Source organism: Panthera leo, chromosome D1 (genome assembly GCF_018350215.1).
Source record: "Panthera leo isolate Ple1 chromosome D1, P.leo_Ple1_pat1.1, whole genome shotgun sequence".
Taxonomy (NCBI): Eukaryota; Metazoa; Chordata; class Mammalia; order Carnivora; family Felidae; genus Panthera; species Panthera leo.
In genome coordinates this window covers 15291289-15311430 of record NC_056688.1, presented here as the reverse complement: position 1 = coordinate 15311430, position 20142 = coordinate 15291289, and the positions used below count along the sequence as shown (strand labels likewise).

General features: G+C 57.8%; 1 protein-coding gene across 1 annotated transcript in view; it reads left to right on the top strand.

The window, feature by feature from the left end:
• Nucleotides 1–20142, top strand: part of DSCAML1 (DS cell adhesion molecule like 1) — a 349305-nt gene that overhangs the window by 264802 nt on the left and 64361 nt on the right. The window contains 3 exon segments of the mRNA XM_042906006.1: nucleotides 4054–4332; nucleotides 4736–4855; nucleotides 5730–5906. Coding sequence (XP_042761940.1) covers nucleotides 4054–4332; nucleotides 4736–4855; nucleotides 5730–5906 — 576 coding nt within the window.

The window sequence follows — 20142 nt, the reverse complement described above, 5'->3', positions numbered from 1 at the left end:
TACCAAAGATGACTGTGGCCAGAGCAGGGCTTTCCCGAGACAGGACCGTGGGACACATGGTGTCTGTGTCGCCTACGTTCCGGCTGGGTGCTGGGGATATGCTGGGGCTCAGGGCCAGGAGGGGGGCCTTCACGCAGTCAGCACTCAAGAGGTCTCTGATCATTGCTGCCACAGAGGTGGTCACCACCCACCCCACCCCCCACCCCGCCGTCGCTGAGGCTTGCTTTCCCAGAGGCAGAAATGGACACCCACACATTCGATTAGCTCATGCCCACCTCTGAGCGCTGGGGGAGACATTACGGGCTCACAGGTCAGAAAGCAGCCCCACGTCAGCTCAGCTGCCCACGTACCCATCACAGGGCCCACACACACTACTTCTCAGGGCCTCTCGCTCACAGGGCCCCTCCTGGTGGCCGGCGAGTCCGTGAAGGAGCCAGGATCCCTAGACTTTCTTCTTCCTCCCGCTGCGCCTGCAGTTATGGGGGTATCGGAATAGTCGCCTGGAGCCAAGAAATTCTGTGAGCAGCTCTAGCCCCTAGCACTTCCACCGAAAGGTTCCTAAGGGGACACGTATCAACCACACCGTCGCACCTGCCCTGTTGGCCTGCAGCAGGGGCAAAGGGTGGAGGGGGGCCAAGAGCCCGCCCCGGTCTCTGGTGAGTTGTCTGGTCATCTGCCTCCCACAGGACATCTCTGGCCAGTCCATGTGAATGTCTAACCGCCCCCTCCCCCGATGGATATTGGCCACTGTCTCCTCCACTGGCCTCTCAGTAACCATCCACGTTGTTCCCGAAGGCCAGAAGGGAATGACAGCCCCCGGGTGGCCTCTGCCCCATGGCTCAGCCTTTCCCCTCTCTCTCACCCCATGTCCTTTTGACAGCAGGTGGGTCCTTTAACTCTCCGTCCAAATGCCACCTCTTCTGTGAGGCTGCGGTCACCCAGCCAGATGATATGTCTCGCTGCTCAGAGTTCAGCATCTGTATATTCCAGTGGGGCTTGTCCAATAATCACTGAGGGAAATATCCTGCCTTCCTTAGCAAACGATGAGCTCCTGGGGGCTCTATCTGTATTTGAAGCATGTTTCTACTTTCCCCAGCCCACACAGAGCATAATAATGCCTTCACAGAGTAGGCATTTCATAAATATTAGATGAATTAGTTAATTAATGAATTAACCTGCCTTAGTAACTTGTTCCATTATCCAAATCCCTTCTTACTGAGAGAGAGTCTTCCCCTTCCTTGAGCTAAACCTCCCTGCCTGACTTCAATCTTTTGCTCTCTACTTGCTCTGTTCTCAGTGGAAAGGTAGCACTTGACCGCCCATCCCCAGGGCACAGTCCTTCAGACTGGACAACCCTCGGCCCTCTCCTCCCTTGGCGGAACCTCCCGGCACCTTGCTTTGTCCACACGTCCTCCTCCGCAGCCCGTCACTGCAGCCTGTCTCCCCTTGGTCATGGTCAAGTGTGCATAGAAGCCAGTTCTGGGGCTATGATAGCAAGGGCCTGACCCCCAGGAAGGACCAAGGGACAAGCTCGTGGTTCCAAAACCCCATAGCATAAGTGCAGCGTCTTGAGGAATGGCATAGAACCCCCGTCTTTTTCTGGATGGACCTCTCTCCTGTGTTCTCCCCACCCCTTGCCCACCTGGCAGTTCAACTTCTAAAATCAACCCAGGAAATAATATCCGAACATACATTCGTTCTTACCGCGGCCCCCCCCCCCACCATGCATTTTGCCAGGAAAATCAGTCCTAGTTACTGCCCTAAAGGAGCTCCAGCCCCCCAGGGAAGGTGGCAGTGCAAACCACCACCTCACCGCCATGTGGCAGCTCTCATGGTGAAGGTGCACACCGGGTGCTGCGGGCTCTGGCTTTGGGCCTCTGTGGGAAGGAGAACTGGACCAGGACCGGTTCTGTTTGGCCTAAGGAAATAGATTGGAGGCATATCAGGGTCTCTGCCGCGATGTCATCAAAAAGTCCAATGAGGCCAGAAGCCTCGGTCTGATCTCGGCACCCGAACAAGCCAGGGGGTAGGGCGGGAGATCAGCGGAGCTCAACAGAGAGACCTCTGGGAAATCTCAGCAATGGGCATTGGGCTGTTACCAGAGTCAGGGTTCTAGAGAAATCTATGTGGAGATACCCAAGGCCCAGCAAACTATCCAGAACACTGGGGCAAGGCCCCAACCCAGGGGAGACGGGGATGGGGAGATCCAGACAATGACCAAAGCCCCAGAAAACCTGGCTGGACTTTGGGCCTGGATGTGGCCCCTTGGTGGAGCACAAGGTGGGAAATAAGGACAAATGCCCAGCGGTGTTCACCCAGGCACGAGCTAAGGGTGGGAGTGGTGGGTGTTTGTGGTGCATTGATGGAGCCCCTGTGGCCACATGAAGGGTGAGGTGGGAGATGGCATTGGGAAGGTTCATACCCGGCTGAAGGGTATGGCTCTATTCCCAGAGGTCATGGGGGCAATATCCCTCCTAAATGTCGCTTCCTCTGGACCTAGGCTCTCGATCAAGAACTTTCCGAGGGATCCAAAGGGCTGCCAAAGGTTATTCCATGCCCACACCAGGCCTCTCTGCTGCGGCAGCTCTCTGCCGAGCCCTGAGAATGTTTAGGGTGCAGGGAGGGCCTCCGGCATGCGTAGGATGCTACCCCTCCTTTCCCCCCAGGGCTCGCCCTTGCTGATGGCCACTGTGAGTGGGCCTAGCGTGGAAAGTGGCAGGCTTCCCTAGGGGGTGGGGCTGGTGCCTGGGAGAAGGCCAGAGGACTGTGGACAGCCTTGTAATTTAATTATTTGACTGCAGAAAGGAGATCTCATCTACTGGGTGCTCATCCTTGTTAAGCTAATTGTCTGTCTCCTTCTCTCCCTTCTCCCCCCACTTGCTGGGGAAGTCACTGTGGCCTAATTGAGTTATCATAAAGATAATGGCTGGTGCTCTAGCCAGAGCTGAGAAAGGAGGATCCCTCTCACGGCAGCTCAGGCTCCAGACGGGCCCCACAGGGGCCAAGATGTGGGCGGTGGGGCGGGCTGGATCTCGGGGGATGGGGTGGGGGGAGAGGGAGGCTGTGTGGATGCCACTTAGCGGGACAAACAGCAAACTGCTTGCCTCACAAATGACAGGACTCTCTCTCTGCTCCTCCCTGCCATCCAAAGGGAGCTCACGGATGAGACAAAAGGGTCATTGGGCTGGGCTTGTCTGGGGCTTTCTCAGAGAGGCACCCAGGCAGCATAAGGGAGAGGGCTTGGACTCTGAGAGCAGGCAGACCAGGTCCCAAATCCCACTGTCACCTCTTAGGAGCTGGATGACCAGGGCAAATTACTTCTCCATTCCGAGCCTCAGTTTTCTCATCTGTAAACTGGAGACAGTTAAGCCCACACCACGTTATTGGTGGTGAGAGGGTGAGCGTAAGGCAGACACAGCAACCAGTGACGAGGGCTTCCCCTCACCTGTGCTAACACTTGATGACAGCGGACAGGGCTGGGGCGGGTGACGGCACCTCGGCAGGAGGAGGCCAGCAGGCAGCACCCTGGGACGGACAGGTTTAGATGCACAGCTGTGGGGCATGCACAGGGGACAGTCTCAGAGCCACCCTTCCTCCACCCCCGACATTCGGGGCACGGCATCCCTGTCGATCCCAGGCCCCCAGAGAGCCGATGCATCTTTGGGATGAGAAAGTGACACAGGGCCATCGAGGAGCAGCAGGGCCGTCAGGGTGAAAGCCAAGCTGTGTCCACAGGCAGATGGGAATCAAGAGGCACGTGAATCATCACCAAATTCCGGGGAAAATCTGAGGATCAGGATTAATGCCGGCCAGCCAGTGCCCTACACAGAGACAGTGGGTCCAGGCCTGGGTGGGCGAGGGGATGGGCATCAAGGGACAGTGGCACCCCAAGGGATCCTGAGTGTATAGAACAAGGCCCTGGTGCCCCCGGGAACTCTGTTCCCAGCCCCGGGGTCAGGAGGAGTCGGGGTGGGGCAGGGAACCCGTGCTGCTGGCCAGGCTGGGGCGAGAGGGGCTGGGGGCTGACAGCAGCACTCCCCCTTGCCTTCCCAGTGCCCCCTCTGATCCAGCCCTTTGAGTTCCCACCTGCCTCCATCGGCCAGCTGCTCTACATCCCCTGCGTGGTGTCCTCGGGGGACATGCCCATCCGTATCACCTGGAGGAAGGACGGACAGGTGATCATCTCAGGCTCGGGCGTGACCATCGAGAGCAAGGAATTCATGAGCTCCCTGCAGATCTCCAGCGTCTCCCTCAAGCACAACGGCAACTACACGTGCATCGCCAGCAATGCGGCGGCCACCGTGAGCCGGGAGCGCCAGCTCATCGTGCGTGGTGAGCAGAGAGGCCGGTGGTGAGGGAGGGAGGGTCCAGCTCGGTCCGCTGCTGACAGTCTCTCTAGATTCGAGCCCTGAATCACGGGCTGAGGGAACGTTGGCTCCATTGGGAAGCCTTAGAGATCAAGAAATCCAAGTCTCTTACTTTCCGGGCCAGGACCCGGAAGACCCTTGGGGGAGGAGAAGACCCTTGTTCAGCTAGTCATTGACAGAGTCAGAGCCGGGGACTCAGGACTCCCGGTGCTCAGCAAAAGCCCTCAGCATCTTGGGTTTCAGAGCTGCCTGCTGCCGGCTTGATGACGGTCCAGACGGGGCTGGCACAGAATGGAAGGTACCCAAAGCTCTAGAAGACCCGTTAGAGACAGATGATCTGTTTCTCCCCGCCTTCCCTCTTTCCGCAGTGCCCCCTCGATTTGTGGTGCAGCCGAACAACCAGGACGGCATCTATGGCAAAGCTGGTGTGCTCAACTGCTCAGTGGATGGCTACCCCCCGCCCAAGGTCATGTGGAAGCATGCCAAGGGTGAGCCCCTGGCCAGCCAGCATCTCCGAGCACGGTCAGGGAATGGGGAGAAGGGACTTGGGCCTGTTTCCTGCACACAACTCCCAGCCTTGGCGGGGGTGCAGAGGGGTGGTGGGAGCCGGGTTCTGAGCTTTAATGGGACGCCAGGCTATACTTGCTCTGGAGATCATCCTCAGCCACCCCTAGGGCTCTGCAGACCAGGAACCACGGTCGTGCCGACTCCAAATTTCCTCTTGTCCCCTCCGATTGATCTCTCCCCTCCCCCCATCCAGCCCTAGAACTCCGTGTCTGCCTGCTTTCCCCAGCCCTCCCCACCCTGCCCCGGGGACCCGGAACCTCCTTGACTCCCGCTTGTCACCAGTCAACTTATGCTGGGATTATGGTCCTTCTTGGAGCCCTTCCTCATCCTAGGGGTACATCTGGTATCTAGGTGCCATGCCAGCCTCTTGTTGTAGACCATGCCCATCACTGATACTGGGGGAATGGGGAGGAGGTACCGCAAAGCCCCCCTTGGAGGACGGCTGGCCTCTATCCAAGACCAGGCGACTGCCACTGGAGGGTTCCATCTTCCCTTTGCCTGTGGCCAAGCGGCCTGAAGACAACTCTTCCTCTCCAAGCGCAGCCCCGAAGCTCAGTGCCCAGGTGGGCATTGAGCTGAGGCCCCCAACTCCACCTCCTTACCTGAGAGCCGGGGCAGGGCCCGGCCTCTGTGAGGCTCTTCCTGTCGCCCCGAGGAGTCCTTCGGGATGCCACAAAATAGGCCTAGAGCAGCAAGAGAAGGCCATGAGGGCATCCCTTGGGGCAGCCCTTCCCGGCCCAGATCGTTTGCCCGCTCGCCCGGGGAACCAGCCCCCTAACGGCCGCCTCCTTCCAGGGAGCGGGAGCCCACAGCAGTACCACCCGGTGCCCCTCACCGGCCGCACCCAGATCCTGGCCAACAGCTCGCTGCTGATCCGCCACGTCCTGGAAGAGGACATGGGCTACTACCTCTGCCAGGCCAGCAACGGCGTGGGCACCGACATCAGCAAATCGATGTTCCTCACCGTCAAGAGTGAGTCCTGCCCTCACGCGGCCCTCCCAGCCCCCCGACCACAGGCCGGGGCCCGTCTCCGCACCCACCCAGCCTCCCGGCCCGGCTGCCGCTGTTCCAGATGTGGGCGGGAGGCAGGGAGGGCTCCCGGTCGGAGGTGCACTCGGGACCCCCGCTCATCTAAAACAAGGTCCTCTCCCTGAGCAGCCCCAGCTCACTCCACTGCCGTCGTGATAAGCTCCTGGTTTGCTGAACCCGAGTACGGGGTCCCATGCTGTGCACTTTGCTCTGCAGGTTGGCAGTTCCAACTGCACGATCCTATCAAACACTTAACTTCTGCCGCCCAATGCATACCTGCTGTGTGTAACGTGTCTGTGGCCTAGAAAGGAGGATACCTCACACGCAGTGTGGGGGAAAGGCCTGTGGGCGGAAAACCTTGGGCTCCAAGTCCTACGGGATGAGCCTTGGGACCTTGGCCAGGTCACCTCACCTGTCTAGGCTCCAGCTTCTTCCCTGGGCCCGAGGTTTATTTCCAGCCCACCCACCCGACCACACTGTCTGAGTAACATGGGAACTGATCACAGAAAGGGGAAGATAGTTGGGGGAAGCCAAAAGAGCAACAAGACGCATCACTAGATGCTCTATGGTTTCCAAATCCCCGGACCTAGAGCTGGCCTCGTGGGCCTCGGAAGCCCAGAATATTCCTGAATATTCCAGAATATTCCAGAATATTCCTGAGGATCATAGCCGAATATTCCTACCAGATGAGCCTATCCCTTGACACTCGTAGGGGTCTGTGTCATGGGCCCCCAGGTATCGCGTCAGGGGAACGGTGTCCATCTGGCTCTGGGTCGGGCCACGGACCGTGGGCCGCGAGGGACGGCAGTGGGAGCCTGTGTTGTAACACCAGACCGAAGCCAAGCGTGAGTCTGGGCGCCACGTTGTACGTATTGTGACCTTGACTAGCTTGCCTGGCCTCGCCGTGCCTCATTTTCCCGACAGAGAAGATGAAAACCGTGGTAGTACCTTTGCCTGTTACGTTCCGTGTCGAGCGTGAGTCCGATAACATATGTCAAGCAGCCAGTACGGTCGCTGGCCCCCGGCACGCTGCGGAAAACTTAGCAGTTTTGTTACTCGTACTAACAGTCCCTGCGGGGTAGGTGTGGGAACGACTGCCCGGTGTGGGGTCCCTCGGCTGAGGATCATAGCTTCTTTATCGCCTGCCGGCGCCCGTGTTCAGCTCAGCACAAGACAGGGGAGCCCCAGCGATCGATGCTCAGGGAGCTCCGAGCGCCGGAATCCCCGCCCTGGGGAGCTGCTTCCTCACACTATCAAAAAGCACTTTGTCCTTAATAACACCAGGCAATCAATCTACATCCCTCAGCCGGGGCGGACGTCGCTAATTCTGCCTGCGTGAGGTGAGAGGAATAGCAGGCTCCTTCTGGAACCATCCCTGGTATTTGATCCTTATCTGGCCACTGTCAGAGGCAGAGAGGAGGGAGCCCAGACCCTTAGGCTTCCACCCCCCCCTTTTTTGCTCTTGTTTTCTCTAAACTAGGGCATCCTACCAGACGAGCCTGGCTGTGGCTTTGTGGCGCACGGTTGGTAGGACAAGAGGGACCTGGGTGATGGGTGATGCGGCAGTCAGGAGGCGGGCTGTGTGAGGAGACTCAGTTCACGTCAGGCCGTCCCTGGTGTCCTGGGCGGGGGGGGGGGGGACCCTGAGCAACTCACCTCACCTCCCAGGGCCTGCATTTTTTCTGTGCTGTCCGCACTGCACAACCCAGGAAGCAGCTATGTGACACCCAGAGATACTCAGAGGAAGCACATTTTGTAAATCCAGCCTTGCGAGCATGTGCGACACAAAATCACACACACACACACACACACACACACACGGACCTGCTCCCTAATCTCAGCCGCCTTGTCGCTTCCCTTTGCTTCCTTCCACAGCGAGGCACACGCACATGCCTTTCTCACATCTGCTGTCTCACCAACACCTCGGGTCACATTTTCCCGCTCGCCGCACCTCCCTCCCCACCGCCTGTGAGTCGGTGTCTGTCAGCACCTCCTCACACAGCCTCTGCTCCGCCACCGCCCTCAGCCGCCAGGCTGCCTTCCAGCTGTGCCGTCTCACCCCCCTCACGCTCGCGTGCTCCTCAGATGGCCTTTTCCTGACACGCTTTCTGTGTCGCAGAAGCCCCCTTGTATCCCATGCTCCCCAGTGACCTGCCCCAGCCGTGCCGGGGGCCCCTGTGCTGCCCCGAATGCCAGCAAGACAGGGGGCGCAGGGCCAGGGGCCACTGAGGCCCGAGGGCAGTGGGTATGGGCGGACTGAGCGCGGCAGGGCCTCTGTCTGGGGCTGGAGGGTCTGTCTACCCTGCTGCGGCAGCCCGAATCATGCTACATACACACTACTCAGCTCAGAAGATTACCCGTGACAGAGTGGCAATGTTGAGGAACGGGGGTGCACGCTGGGGTGGGGCACGGGTGTTCCCAGTTTTCTTCGGGGACTGTCTCGGAGCTAAACCCTGCTGCGTGCACACAGCCGTACTGTTCCGACCCCCAGCTACTCCCCTCGCACGTCCCCCCGTGCTGCTGTCCTTTCCTCCTCCGTTCTCCCTGGGCCTTCTCCCATCTCCCCGCTCTGACTTCAGCTAAAAGGGCCCCGGAAGGGCCCTGGAAGCTAAAAGAGCCGGGCGCGTGGGTCATCAATGAGACTGCTGGAGGGCAAGCCATTCCCAGCCGTCCCGGATCCATCTCGGACACAGCACCACCAGTGCTCCCCCACCCACTTGCAGAGCTGGCCACAGAGACCTGCCATTTCCAGGCCTCCCTCAACGCCCATTTCCAGGCCAGCCTCAGTGCCTGTAACACACTCGAGAAAATGTTGACCCAATATGGCTCCACCTTATCAGATCTCACGCTTTTGTATTGACCTTAATCCCCACTTTAGACGAAAAGAAAGAAAGTAAACACATCAAAGGGACATACGTTATAAAAAGCATCATTTGTGGCTGGTTTCTGTTGGGAAGTGTCTACACCATGGACCCCTACAGTTTCCAATGATAACTCAGTAGATCTCCACTGAGCACTCACTAAATACATCAATAAAACTCTGTGACCACGAGCATAGACTTTAGAACCAGGCAGATCAGGGTTCGAATCTCAGGTCTGCCCCCCGAGAGCTATGAAGTCTTGGACGGTGATCCCTGCAAGCCCCAATTTCCTCCTAAGTTTGAGGTTACAATACTTTTTATTCATCAGGAAGGTTCACACGAGACGTGCGCTCACAGCAATCGATACAGTACGTGGCACGAAATATGCATGCGATAATCGTTAGTAATCATTAGTTTTAGGTGCTGAAAATCTAGCGATGAGTAAGACACCGTTGCTGCTTTCAGGGAATTTAGAATCTCGAGGAGGAGGTAGACCTATACCCCAAATGACTATAGTGCACAAAATAAATGCCTCCAAAGGCTGCAAAGTGATACAAAGAGAATCGGGGATGGAGAAATCAATTTTAACTTTGGGGTGAACGAGGGAGTGTCAAGAAAAGCTCCACAAAAGCAATAGTCTCTAAGCGGGGCTGGAAGAACAAGGATTCTGGCAGGAACGGACAGCGGCGGAGGTATCCCGTGCCAGAGGAAAAGGCATAGCGCGGGGCATGGAGGCAACGAAGGCCACGAGTGTCGTCTGCTGAGCTGGAACTTAGGTGCCTGCCACACACTGGAAGGAGGAAGGACAGGGAAAATGAAATGCCAGGTGCTTGTGGTCTTTGGAAGCTAGGTATTTTCTTTCTAAGTAGCATGGACTTTTTTTTTTTATTTTTTTTTTTATGTTGATTCACTTTTGAAAGACAGAGAGAGACAGAGCACAAGCAGGGGTGGGGCGGAGAGAGAGGGGGACACAGAATCCGAAACAGGCTCCGGGCTCTGAGCTGTCAGCACAGAGCCCGACGCGGGGCTCGAACTCACGGACCGCGAGATCATGACCTGAGCCCAAGTCGGACGCTCCACCGACTGAGCCACCCAGGCGCCCCAGTAGCATGGACTTTTGATGGGAGTTGGCATTCCAGAGCTGATGCTTACAGGATTGCCATGCAGAGCCTATCCTCAGGGCCCTGGGTTGCTAAGGGCATGTTAGAGTGGGCAGGTGGTTTTCCAACCCCCGGACATCCCTGTTGGCAACCAACCGGGCCCTCCTCGTCCCCAGAGTGCTGGTGTGAGCTAAGCCCGTGATTGCCTGAGCGTCCAGGCCAGTCTTGACACTTTCACAAGGCCAGCACTTAATAGTTTACAAAGTTCTTCCCCTGCCTTGCCTGTGAGGTCAGCAGGCAAAAGCTCCTTCCTAAAGAAGGTAGGGCACTGGATCAAGGTCACTGGCACATACAGTCCCAGCTGAGACCAGAGCTTGCCTCTGTGGACTCACGGTTTGGTAGGAAGAGCAAAGATCTGCAGCCGGAAGACCGGATGCTGGTCCTGGCCCCGTGACCCACCAGCCACGTCTCCAAGAGCCATCCCTTACCGCCTCTGAGCCTCGGTTTTCTCGTCTGTACAAGAAGAGGCCCACACTAGCAGCTAGTCGCTAACCGATCCCAACGTCCTCTCCAGCTCAGACGATCCATGACTCTAGCAGTGTGCACATGGTCCTTTCGGGACACCAGACCTCCTCCCAGAACTTGGTTGAATAAATGCAGTTAACAGAAGAAAATACCACACCCAGCTACCTTTTATCTCCTTTTTAAAATGCAAAAGAGAGAGAGAGATAATGACCAAAAGGAGGAGGAGGAGGCAGTCCCTGCTCCAGGGGGCACACGGGAAAAAAAAAATAAACCATCTTCAAAGGGAATGCTTTATGGAGAGGCAGGTACAAAGCCAGGCTGCTTAGTCTGGAGTGCAAGGGGCTGCTTGTGTTTTGATGTTGTGCCACCACACGGCAGTGCCTCCCTGGACTCAGAAGCCCTCTTAGGCAGCAGGTTCCCTGATTAGACAGGTTCCGTTATATCCCCCAGACCCCCCTCCGCTTTGTAAAGGCTCCAGTGATTGGGCCAAGGCAGAACCCATGGCCAATTAAACCCATAAGGGCTCTCTGTTTGGTCTGAGTTTTGATTTGTTTGTTTAGCAAAATGTCAGGCCAATTAAAGCCAGATCCAAGAGCCCTCCACAGGCACGCACCCGGCCGCAGAGTCACTGGAAGGCAGGAGAACGGAGAATGGAGCCCAAGTGGGGACTGGAGGAGTGGAGGGAGCCCACCCGGGGAGGGGGGGTCCCAGGCCCGGGTAGCGGTTGACCGTTGGTGCAGTACAGAGGGCGGGATGCAAAGTCTGGTGTATCCAATGACCCGAGATGATCCTAATTTCAAATTTGCCCAAAGGAAAGACTTTCTTGTCGGGCAGAAGCAGCACCTCCCAAAGACCCAGTGACTGGGGCTCCGGCTCTAGAAGGCCTCCTCTGCCCTCAGAGCCCCTGCCCCTCCCACAGGGCAAGGAGTCTATGGCCAAAGGAAATGACTCCCCAGAGCCCACAACTCCCTCTCTGGACCACATTCCAGGGAATGCCCCGAGCTGACTTCTAGGATCTTCCACAGTGTCTTCCTCAGTCTGTCCTCCCAGGGACCTGACTCCCTGCCGGCAGCATGACCCTGAGGCCTAAGGGACGGTTGTTTGCAGGGCACGCAGAAGGCCTTACGTGTGGATTGGGATGTCCGCACACATACTCAGAAGGGCCCTCTCTGCACACAAGAAGAAACAGGCATGAGGAGGCCCAGTACCTGGCCCAAGGTTTTCCTCTGTGCTCCCTGGCGGGAGGGCCTGTGTCCTCACCAGACTGGAGTCCCTTGCAGGCCGGGCCCTCTGTGGGAATGCCTGCCTCTGGCATCTAGCTCAGCAGAGGCCTCTGCCCACTCTGGCCTGCCCTGCTGGGGACAACAGGCCAACTGACCCCAGCCCAGAGGTCTGGTCCCATCACGCGGGGTCACAGGTCACCCCCTTGGTGCTTCCCTCTGCCCCGATGAGCCTCCCTGATTGGCCGAAGGGTGGGTAGGATAGCCTCTCTGCCAGTTCGGCAGTCAGGGGACGAGGCAGGAAAGCAGAGTGGCAGGTGGCAGAGAAGGACAGTGCTTGGCTGCTGAGTCACACCGGCCTGGGTCCGACGCCGGCCCTGCCACGGCCGGGGAGTTTGGGCACATTACCTACCCTGCTCACCCCAGTGCTGGTCACCAGTCAGCTGCCCGGCCTCGAGGCAGCCGAGGGAGCACCACCCTGGTGTGTGCCAAGCCTAGGGTCTCTGCAAGCCTGGGGCCTGGCCTCCCAGCCTCTGGTAAAGGAGGGAGAGACAGAGGGGAGGGGAGGAGGGAATGAGCCATTGCCGTGATTTCCATGGCAATAATTATCCAGCGGGCTCTTTGGCCTTATTGATCTTCAACTTCATAGAGTGAGGAGCGGCACTTTGTCTCCTGCTTCCTCAAACAGGGGTGAGCGGAGAGGTTGGACACGTCCTGTCACCAGGCCAGGCTCTGTCCTGCAATCCCCGCCCCTAGACCCTCCCCAGGGGTACGCAGCCAGGGGCCCGCCCAGGCTCTCCCCACCCTGTGCAGGACCCAGGGACGCCGAAATGAGTGGATGGCTCAGGGGACAGGAAGGCCCTGAGCAGGGACATGGGAGTCCTGATCTCTTATCTCAGTGTCCCCCATTACACCCTGGGTGACCTGGGGCCAGTCACTTCATCTCCCTGGACTCTGTTTGCTCCTCTGTTAAGAGAAATCACAATCCTTCTCTCCCCTTCCCTCAGCCCCTAAGGCATTAACAGAGCTCAACAAATGGGCCACGTTCAGGGTTTACAGAAAAAGACAAGTCTGAACCAAAGAAACGTGGGAGATCTTACTGACCTCAAGAGGCCAGCTGTGTCATTGGAGCAAGTCACATCACATGCCAAACCTAGCCCCCGAAGGGTCCTCTGCACAGGTGTCAGGGTAGAATGACAGTCTCCACGTGGGACAGCCCCCTTCCCTGACCTCTCCTCCCCTCATCACCATGACAAGCCGGGCCCCCTGACAAGTGGAGGAGTGTTTTACTGAAGGGATAGGAGGAGGGAGTGACCTTGCCCATGTACAACCTCCGCTCCCGATGTGAAAGTGCTTGGACTGGGGACGTCTTGTCCCCAGGCTCTTTGGGGCCCCTGCGCCCTTGTTAGAGGCTTTAGGCAGTGGGGGCAGGCAGTCCCTGTGACCGTGACCACAGGAGAGCATCCGGATGGGTCTGGGCTCTGAGGTGTCATTCAAGGCCTTCCTTATGTTCAGGTCCAGCAGATCTGATTAACCAAGGATTATGTGTGTCCTGCGTGCTAATCAAGGTACAGTAAACACTTTGAGACACAAGGGAGCTGGGGTTATCACTGGGTGGCTCAGTTTACTGGATAAGAAGCAGGCCGGCAAAGAGCTGAAGCAGTGCCTCCAAACCCCACCCTAAGTGAGGAGCCCAGATCTGCTCTCCCCGTTATGATCGAAGCCTCTCTGCATGGTAGGAGCAGAGTAAATCGTTGGATCAGTCAAGCAGGAAACATGCACTTCCTGATAAATCACCACTCCTGCCCCCCAAGGAACTGACAGACTAGTGAGGGAGCTGGAAACAAGGCAAGATCACGTGCAAGGGGTCTGGGGCAACCGGTGCAATGTTAGGTCCCGGAAGGAAAACCCCACCGTGGACAGGCATGGTCAGACAGAGCTTTCTAGAGGAGTGGGACTTGAGCCTTAAAGAAGAGGTGGTGGCAGGAATAGCACGAGCAAAGGCCCTGGGGTAGGAAGCCGTGTGGAAGGCCGCGAGGAGAAACTCTAATGACAGGGTGGCAGCCTGGGATCGGGGAGAGAGCTCTCGTGGAAAGAGTGGCACCGACAGCTGGAAGTGATGCTAGGATCTTGAGCAGGGGATCTAGCAGTCATTACAAAGGAACAAGCACCAGGCGTTGATGATGGGTTGGACCAAGGCGCCGGGAGAGCCAAGGCCTGAAGCCACGATGAGAAGCACCGTGGTGCCACCAGTAGAAATGCAGGAGATGAGAATGGAGGGCGGGTGTGTTCGCTGTGGCCAGGGCAAGGTGGGACGGCGGCGTGCTCTGAGGCAGCCGGATACTGGCTGCCACACTGCCAGGGTTTCTACCTAGAGCAGCCTGCTGGCCCAGATGCAGTGCCCACCCCCCTACGGTGACTCACGAGTCTGTGTGTAGCTGGCCGGTGTCCTGTCCTGGGCCAGAAAGGAGGGGACTGGTGGGCAGACTGGAGAATCCCCCCCAGAACCCCTCCCCCATCCCTGCCCGGTCCTCGGGGCCTCCAGCCCAGGAGCACCGGGCTTGCGTCTGGCCTCTCAGGTCTGCAGAGGCTCGAGACACGGCCAGATGGAGTCTCTGAAGATTTTCTCCAGCTCACGTCTGCTCGTGCCCAGGCCTGCCGCCGTTCATCCATTATTCAGCAGTCACGGAGCGCTCACTGAGTGAGTGTCTATCTCTGGGGCTGGGGGTAGGGGTCGAGTGTGTGTGGCCCTCACAGACCCTCGAACCTGCTTGCCTACCGCCAGCCCGCGCGTGGGGTGGGAGTGTAACGGGGAGGGGGCTCCCCACGGTGCAGGGGGTGGAAAGTCCCCTCCAGCTCCACCGAGGAGAGACGCGGCCTCTCCTCCCTGGCACTTGGCGGGAAGATCTCTCTCCCGCGCTGGATCCCTGTGTTTGTTTCCTAGGAGCGCGAACCAGGGGGCCTAAAAAACCAGAAATGGGTTCTCTCGCAATCCAGGGAGGCTAAAAATGCAAAATCAAGATGTCGGCAGGGCGGTGCCGTCTCTGCAGCCTCTGGGGAGGGTCCTTCCTTGCCTCCTCGGGGACTCCCCGCAGCCCTCGAGTTGTGGGTGCAGCGCCCCGGCCTCTCCCCGGGAGTCCTTACACCCCTTTTCCTCCGCGCCCGTCTCTCCTGGGGACTTGACGTATCCCTTTGCGGGGGACACCGTTCAGGCCGTACCAGTACCCGTGCCCGGTGATGTATTCGACACACGCGTGCTTTCCAGAAGTCTGCAAGGCGAGACGCCCTCCCTTCCAACATCCCGCGGCTGTCCTTGTCTCAAGGCAACCAGTGTCCCAACCAGAAACTCCTGTGTGCCGAACTCTAGGGCCGGGGTGGGGTCAGCACACCGGGGCTGGGGCCAAGCCTGGCCGGCTTCCAGTTTTGCTGGAACGCAGCCTCTCCCGTTCCTCCCGTCTTACCGTCCACGGCCGCTTTCGAGCTACGGTGGCAGGGCTGAGTCATCTGAACAGAGACCTAGGGCCTGCAAAGCCTAAAATGTTTACCGGCTGGCCCTACACACAGAAAGTTTGCTGACTCCTGGTTTAGGGTGCTCTCGCGGCGATGACCTGGTGCTTTCCAAGTAACTCAAGTTGGCACCACCTCCTTTTGTTCCTGAAAGCGTTCCGATGTTCGGGGTAATTTCAGAGTCGAGTGTTCTCACATCTCGAAAATGGGAATAAAAACGCCTCCCACCTTCTAGAACGGTGGGGGAGTCGGGCCGCAGAATTTAATGAGATAATTCATTAATCGAGGCGCATGGCACGTAATAAGCATTCCGTAAGTGTTAGCTATTTTTGTTATGAGCGATCATTTTCCCAACATTCTGGAGAAGGAAGACCAGAGACGGGGGAGAAGCGGGTTCCCACCCTGACGTGAGAATACTCCCCAAGTCCGCTTTGTACTCCTTGGCAAGGAGCCAAAGAAGAACTGCCTGACCCCATTTTAGAGCCGGAGAAAGCGAGGCCCGGTGGGTCTCCACCGAGACCACCCTGGAGCAGGAGCGGGTTTGCGGGCCAAGTCTCACAGATGCCGCCCTTCACGACCCTCAGCCCAGCCCTTCACGCACACGCCGACCCTGCCAGCTGTGCCCGCACGCACGCAGGCGGTGGGCAGCTAGGGTCCCACGGGCCCCCGGCTCCCCGGGCGTCTCCCCACCACCCCTCAGAGCGAAGCTGATTGCTTCCATGCAATTTGAATTCATCTCATGCTTCAGGTGGAGCTTGGCAAATCAGGGGAGACATGCAGCCCAAGTGGGTGCAATCAAATTAACAACGCCACGGCCCTGGCTCTTTAAGAAGGGAGAAAACAAAGCAGGCACCAGAAGGTACCCGCCCCCCCCCCCCCCCCCCCCACACACACACCAGCTCTTCTCTGGGGAAGCCTGGAACTGCTGCCTGGCTGAGCTGAAAGAGCCACCACCAGCCCCGCCACCCCAGCACCAACAATGCCCCTTTGTGGCAGCTTATCTCACACCTCCAAACAGGGCTACATTCTTGTGTTCTTGTCACGATCTTGTTAACAAGGAGGAGACACAAGCCTGGGGGGGAGGAAGGGGAGTGGGCTGGATGGGGGGAAGGAGGGGCCCACTCACCTCAGATGGGTACATGTAATCCTTCCAGAAACAAAAGATGAGAGCTGCTGAGCCAGGAGGCTCCCTCCTCCTCTGACAAGTGGGTTTACAGAGCTCTCAAGAGCCTTGGGGGGGGGGGGGGGGTATCTCCTGTCCCCTGGAAAATCTTCTCTCAGAGGGCAAAGAGGGGGATATCCAAAAAAAGCATTTTAGCGTGCCCAGAGCTTCCTAACTAGGGAGAAGCTCTGTGCAAATCCTGAAGACATTTCAGTTAGACTCTCAGAAGGACTTCCTGGAAAAGGAAAGCTTCTTCCTTGGACCGGTGAAGAAAAGCAGGACTTTGCCGCCCTGCCTCCAATCCTATTGGCTTTAAGATTGTCCTCCCCGCCACAGAGGAGGAACCAGAGGTGGAAGATGAGGCCCATCCAGCCCCACGGTTCCTCCCCAAACCATGTGTGACAAGCCCCCCCCCACCCCGGCCTCCACCCTGCACCAATTAAACCAGAGCCTCTGAGCATGGGGACTGTGCAACAAGAATTTTTTTGAAGCTTTCCAGGTAATTCGTATGTGCAGCCAGCCCTGAGGACCTCCTGCACCCTCTCCCCCAGGCCCCCCACCTAGGAGAGCAAAATAGCCCAACCCCTTAGTCTCCTGGTTCCCAGACCAATCTTCTTGCCCCCAAATGTGACCACATTTCTCTTCGAAGAAGCTGGGCTCTTTGCCCCCCACCCCAGTGCTGGCGACCCGGTCGCCTGTCTACTGCCCTTCTCTGGCCGGTGTCGCATCGTGGGTAAAACCACGGGCCCCTGGGGCGAGTCCTGGCTCTGCCACTTACTAGCTGTGTGACCTTGGGCGGTTTACTTCCCTGAGCCTGAGTCTCCCCATTTGAAACGTGGGAACCAAGATAAGGTGGTTGTGAGGATGACGTGAGTTTATGCACGTGAAAAGCCCCGGACGGTGCAGGCCTCGGGAACGTAAAACACCGTGGGGACTACATACTCCGGTCCGGGAGTGACATGGGGAGGTGCCCGTCCTTCCTCTCGGAATGTGACACTCCGTGCCTTTTCCACATGTTATCGGGCCTCTCCCAGCAGCCGGTGGCATTCCCGTTCTGTGTCTTCCACATTCCCCTTCCCACACACACTGTTCCTCTCCTTTGGGTATTCATAACTGAATCTTCCCTCCCTGGTGGCTTGGGGACTTGTCAGAAACACCAGCTGAGCTCCACTCACCAGGCGGAAGAGAGGGAGGGAGACGGAGACAGAGGATGCCTGACTCACGGCCAACCCCACCTGGCCTGGCCTCCTGGCCCCATCAGCCCAGCCCCGCTCCAGATCCCGGGCTCCTGCACTCCCCCCGGGATTCATCGGCACTACATCATCCGCACCCCACCCCCCCCGCCGCCAGCTCCCCACTCTTGGGATAAAGCCCAGAGTGGGAGAAAAATCAAGCAGGCAGAAGGAGAAGGCTGGAATGGAACCAAAGGAAAGGGAGCTGACGAATTGTCAGGGGACTTGGGGCTTGGCCTCCTTCCTGCCATTCACCAGCTGTGTGACCTTAGACAAACCACTTAACCTCTCTGAGCCTCCACTTCCTCACCGGTAATGTAGGGGCTGAGACCCCCCCCCCCAGGCCCCCTCCTTAACAAGAATTAAGCTCCTTGCAAAGGCTGCTCAAGGTCTATGCAAACTTGCCAGGAACTTTCCCCAGCCTGGGAAGTAGGGCCCCAGACAAGGGGTCAACTGGAAGTGAAGGAGGGGCCAAATAGATGCAGAGTTCACAGTCCCCATGGCAGAGTCCAGGGGCCCCAGAGCCCCATCTCCAAGCCTGGGGTTGGTGGGAAAGTCTGTGGAGGCTGGGGGTGAGCAAGGAAGCGGAGCTGTCTCGCGGTGTTTTAAAAATCTATCAGCCTCTCACATCAAATTAAAATGTAAATAGCAGCTGGTCCGGGCAGGACCTCGGGGGTGACAGGAGCCGGCCTGCGAGTAATTTCACAGACGGGAACCGGTTACATCGGATTCTGACAACTGTCTTGTTTCTGAAATTGATTTCCTCTCCCCTCGGCTTGCTGCCCCAGGAGGGTCCCGGAGCGGGGGGAGGGGGGGGGGGATTCCGCCCAGCCTGGTGCCTTTCTCCTCTCCGTGACGCCTGCCAAGAAGGCCCCAGAGGAACCAGGAGGAGAAAATCTGAAATTTCGGCATGGCTGTAAAGCAGCGGCCTGGGCACCAAAGGCCCGACAAGGTTCCTCCCTGCCCTGGAGCGAGTCTGACTGCGGACCCAAGCAGGTGGGCCCGGGGCACTGGCAGGGAACAAGAGAGGTGCCTTGCGCGTGGGAGCTTTCCACAGATATGCTGAGCCCTGAACAGAGATGCTTCCGCCCTGGGGAGTCTCACAGCCAGAGACAAGGATCCCAGGACGCTGCCGTCTAAGACGCGCACCGTGCCGGGGATGCCCTATGCCCACAGGAGGGACAAGTGCAATGACATGGGGTATCAGGGAAGGGGCCCTGGATGTCATCTGTGGCCTCGACCAGAGTTGCTCTGATTTGGCCACGTGTGGTGCCAGGCAGCGTACCGGGCGCGGGGACTATAACGCTTTGGACAAAACTGGCTCAGTTCACACAGGACTTCCTATAGGACCTCGGGGAAATGGCCCGCCCTCTCCCTCTCCGCCTAAAGGGGCCGTATTGGAAGGGGCTGTGTATTAGAGGCGGCTGGCCTACATGGGTCTCCTCGATGCCTCTCCGCCCAGCCCCTCCCTGTTCCCGAGTCCCCAGAGAATCTCCCCCTGCACCCCTCTTCGTAAAAAGAAATTAGGTTTTCCTGGCTGTTAATTGAATTACACTGCGGGAAAGCAGAGAAATTGTATCTCATTAAAGCCTCCTGTGTCCCATTGGCGCATCATGTTGCCTATGTGGCTGCTATTAGCATTTGTCACACAGGACTCAGCCCTGTGCATACAATCCCTTCTCTTCCTCCCCTGCTGTGCCCCCAAAGCTGCAGTCCCTGATGCCTGCCCGGGAGTGTCCTGCTGGGGCTGCCCACCACAGAGGAGCCACAGCCCCTCGGTGCCAGCCAAATTCCACTTTCCAAGGCCAGATGCCGTGTGTGCGTGCATGGCAGACAGACAGTAAGAGGTGGCCGTCCCCTGCAACCACAGTAGCGGGGACTTAGAGAGGGAAGAAGTGCCTTCTGAAAGCCTTGGTCTCCTCATTTGAAAAATGAGGATAATCAGACTTCTCATGGTTGCTGCTGAGGGGGGAATCCCTGAGCGGTAAAGCCAAGAGGCAAAGCACGCGGCTTATCGCCCGCTCCATCGTGGGCATCACGGGCCCGGGGAGGCCATAGAGCTTAGTCAAGAAACACGTCGGGACCCAGGCTTTGGAGCCGGGAGTATCGACAGGACCTACGTCCCCTGAGTTAATGCAGTTAAAGTACTAGAATACTCCCAGCACATGGTAGAGGGTAAGTTCCCGGTGAAAAGTAATCATAAAAGTGTGTGTGTGTGTGTGTGTGTGTGGACGGCGGGGGCACTTATGTAATGGAGGGCTGTGGGTAGGTGTACCTTAGGCAACATCAGGGTATCGACATGCAGCCGACAACCGCATTGTGTTATGTGTATGTGACGCCAGGTATGAGTATATGGTAAGGATGTCAGAGCACAGTTGACTGTGTTGGTGACTTTGGGGTGTGCTCTTATCACTGCTTGTGTGTGTGCGTGTATCTGTGCTCCTGTGGGTAGGTGACTGGACATGAACATCTCTCTAGGGAGTCCTTAAGGGCAGGGGGGGTGAGGGGGGGCTGCCTTCAACCCAGAAAGCCCCCTGGGGCACAGAGCAGTGAGTGTTTAGGTTCAGTCGTG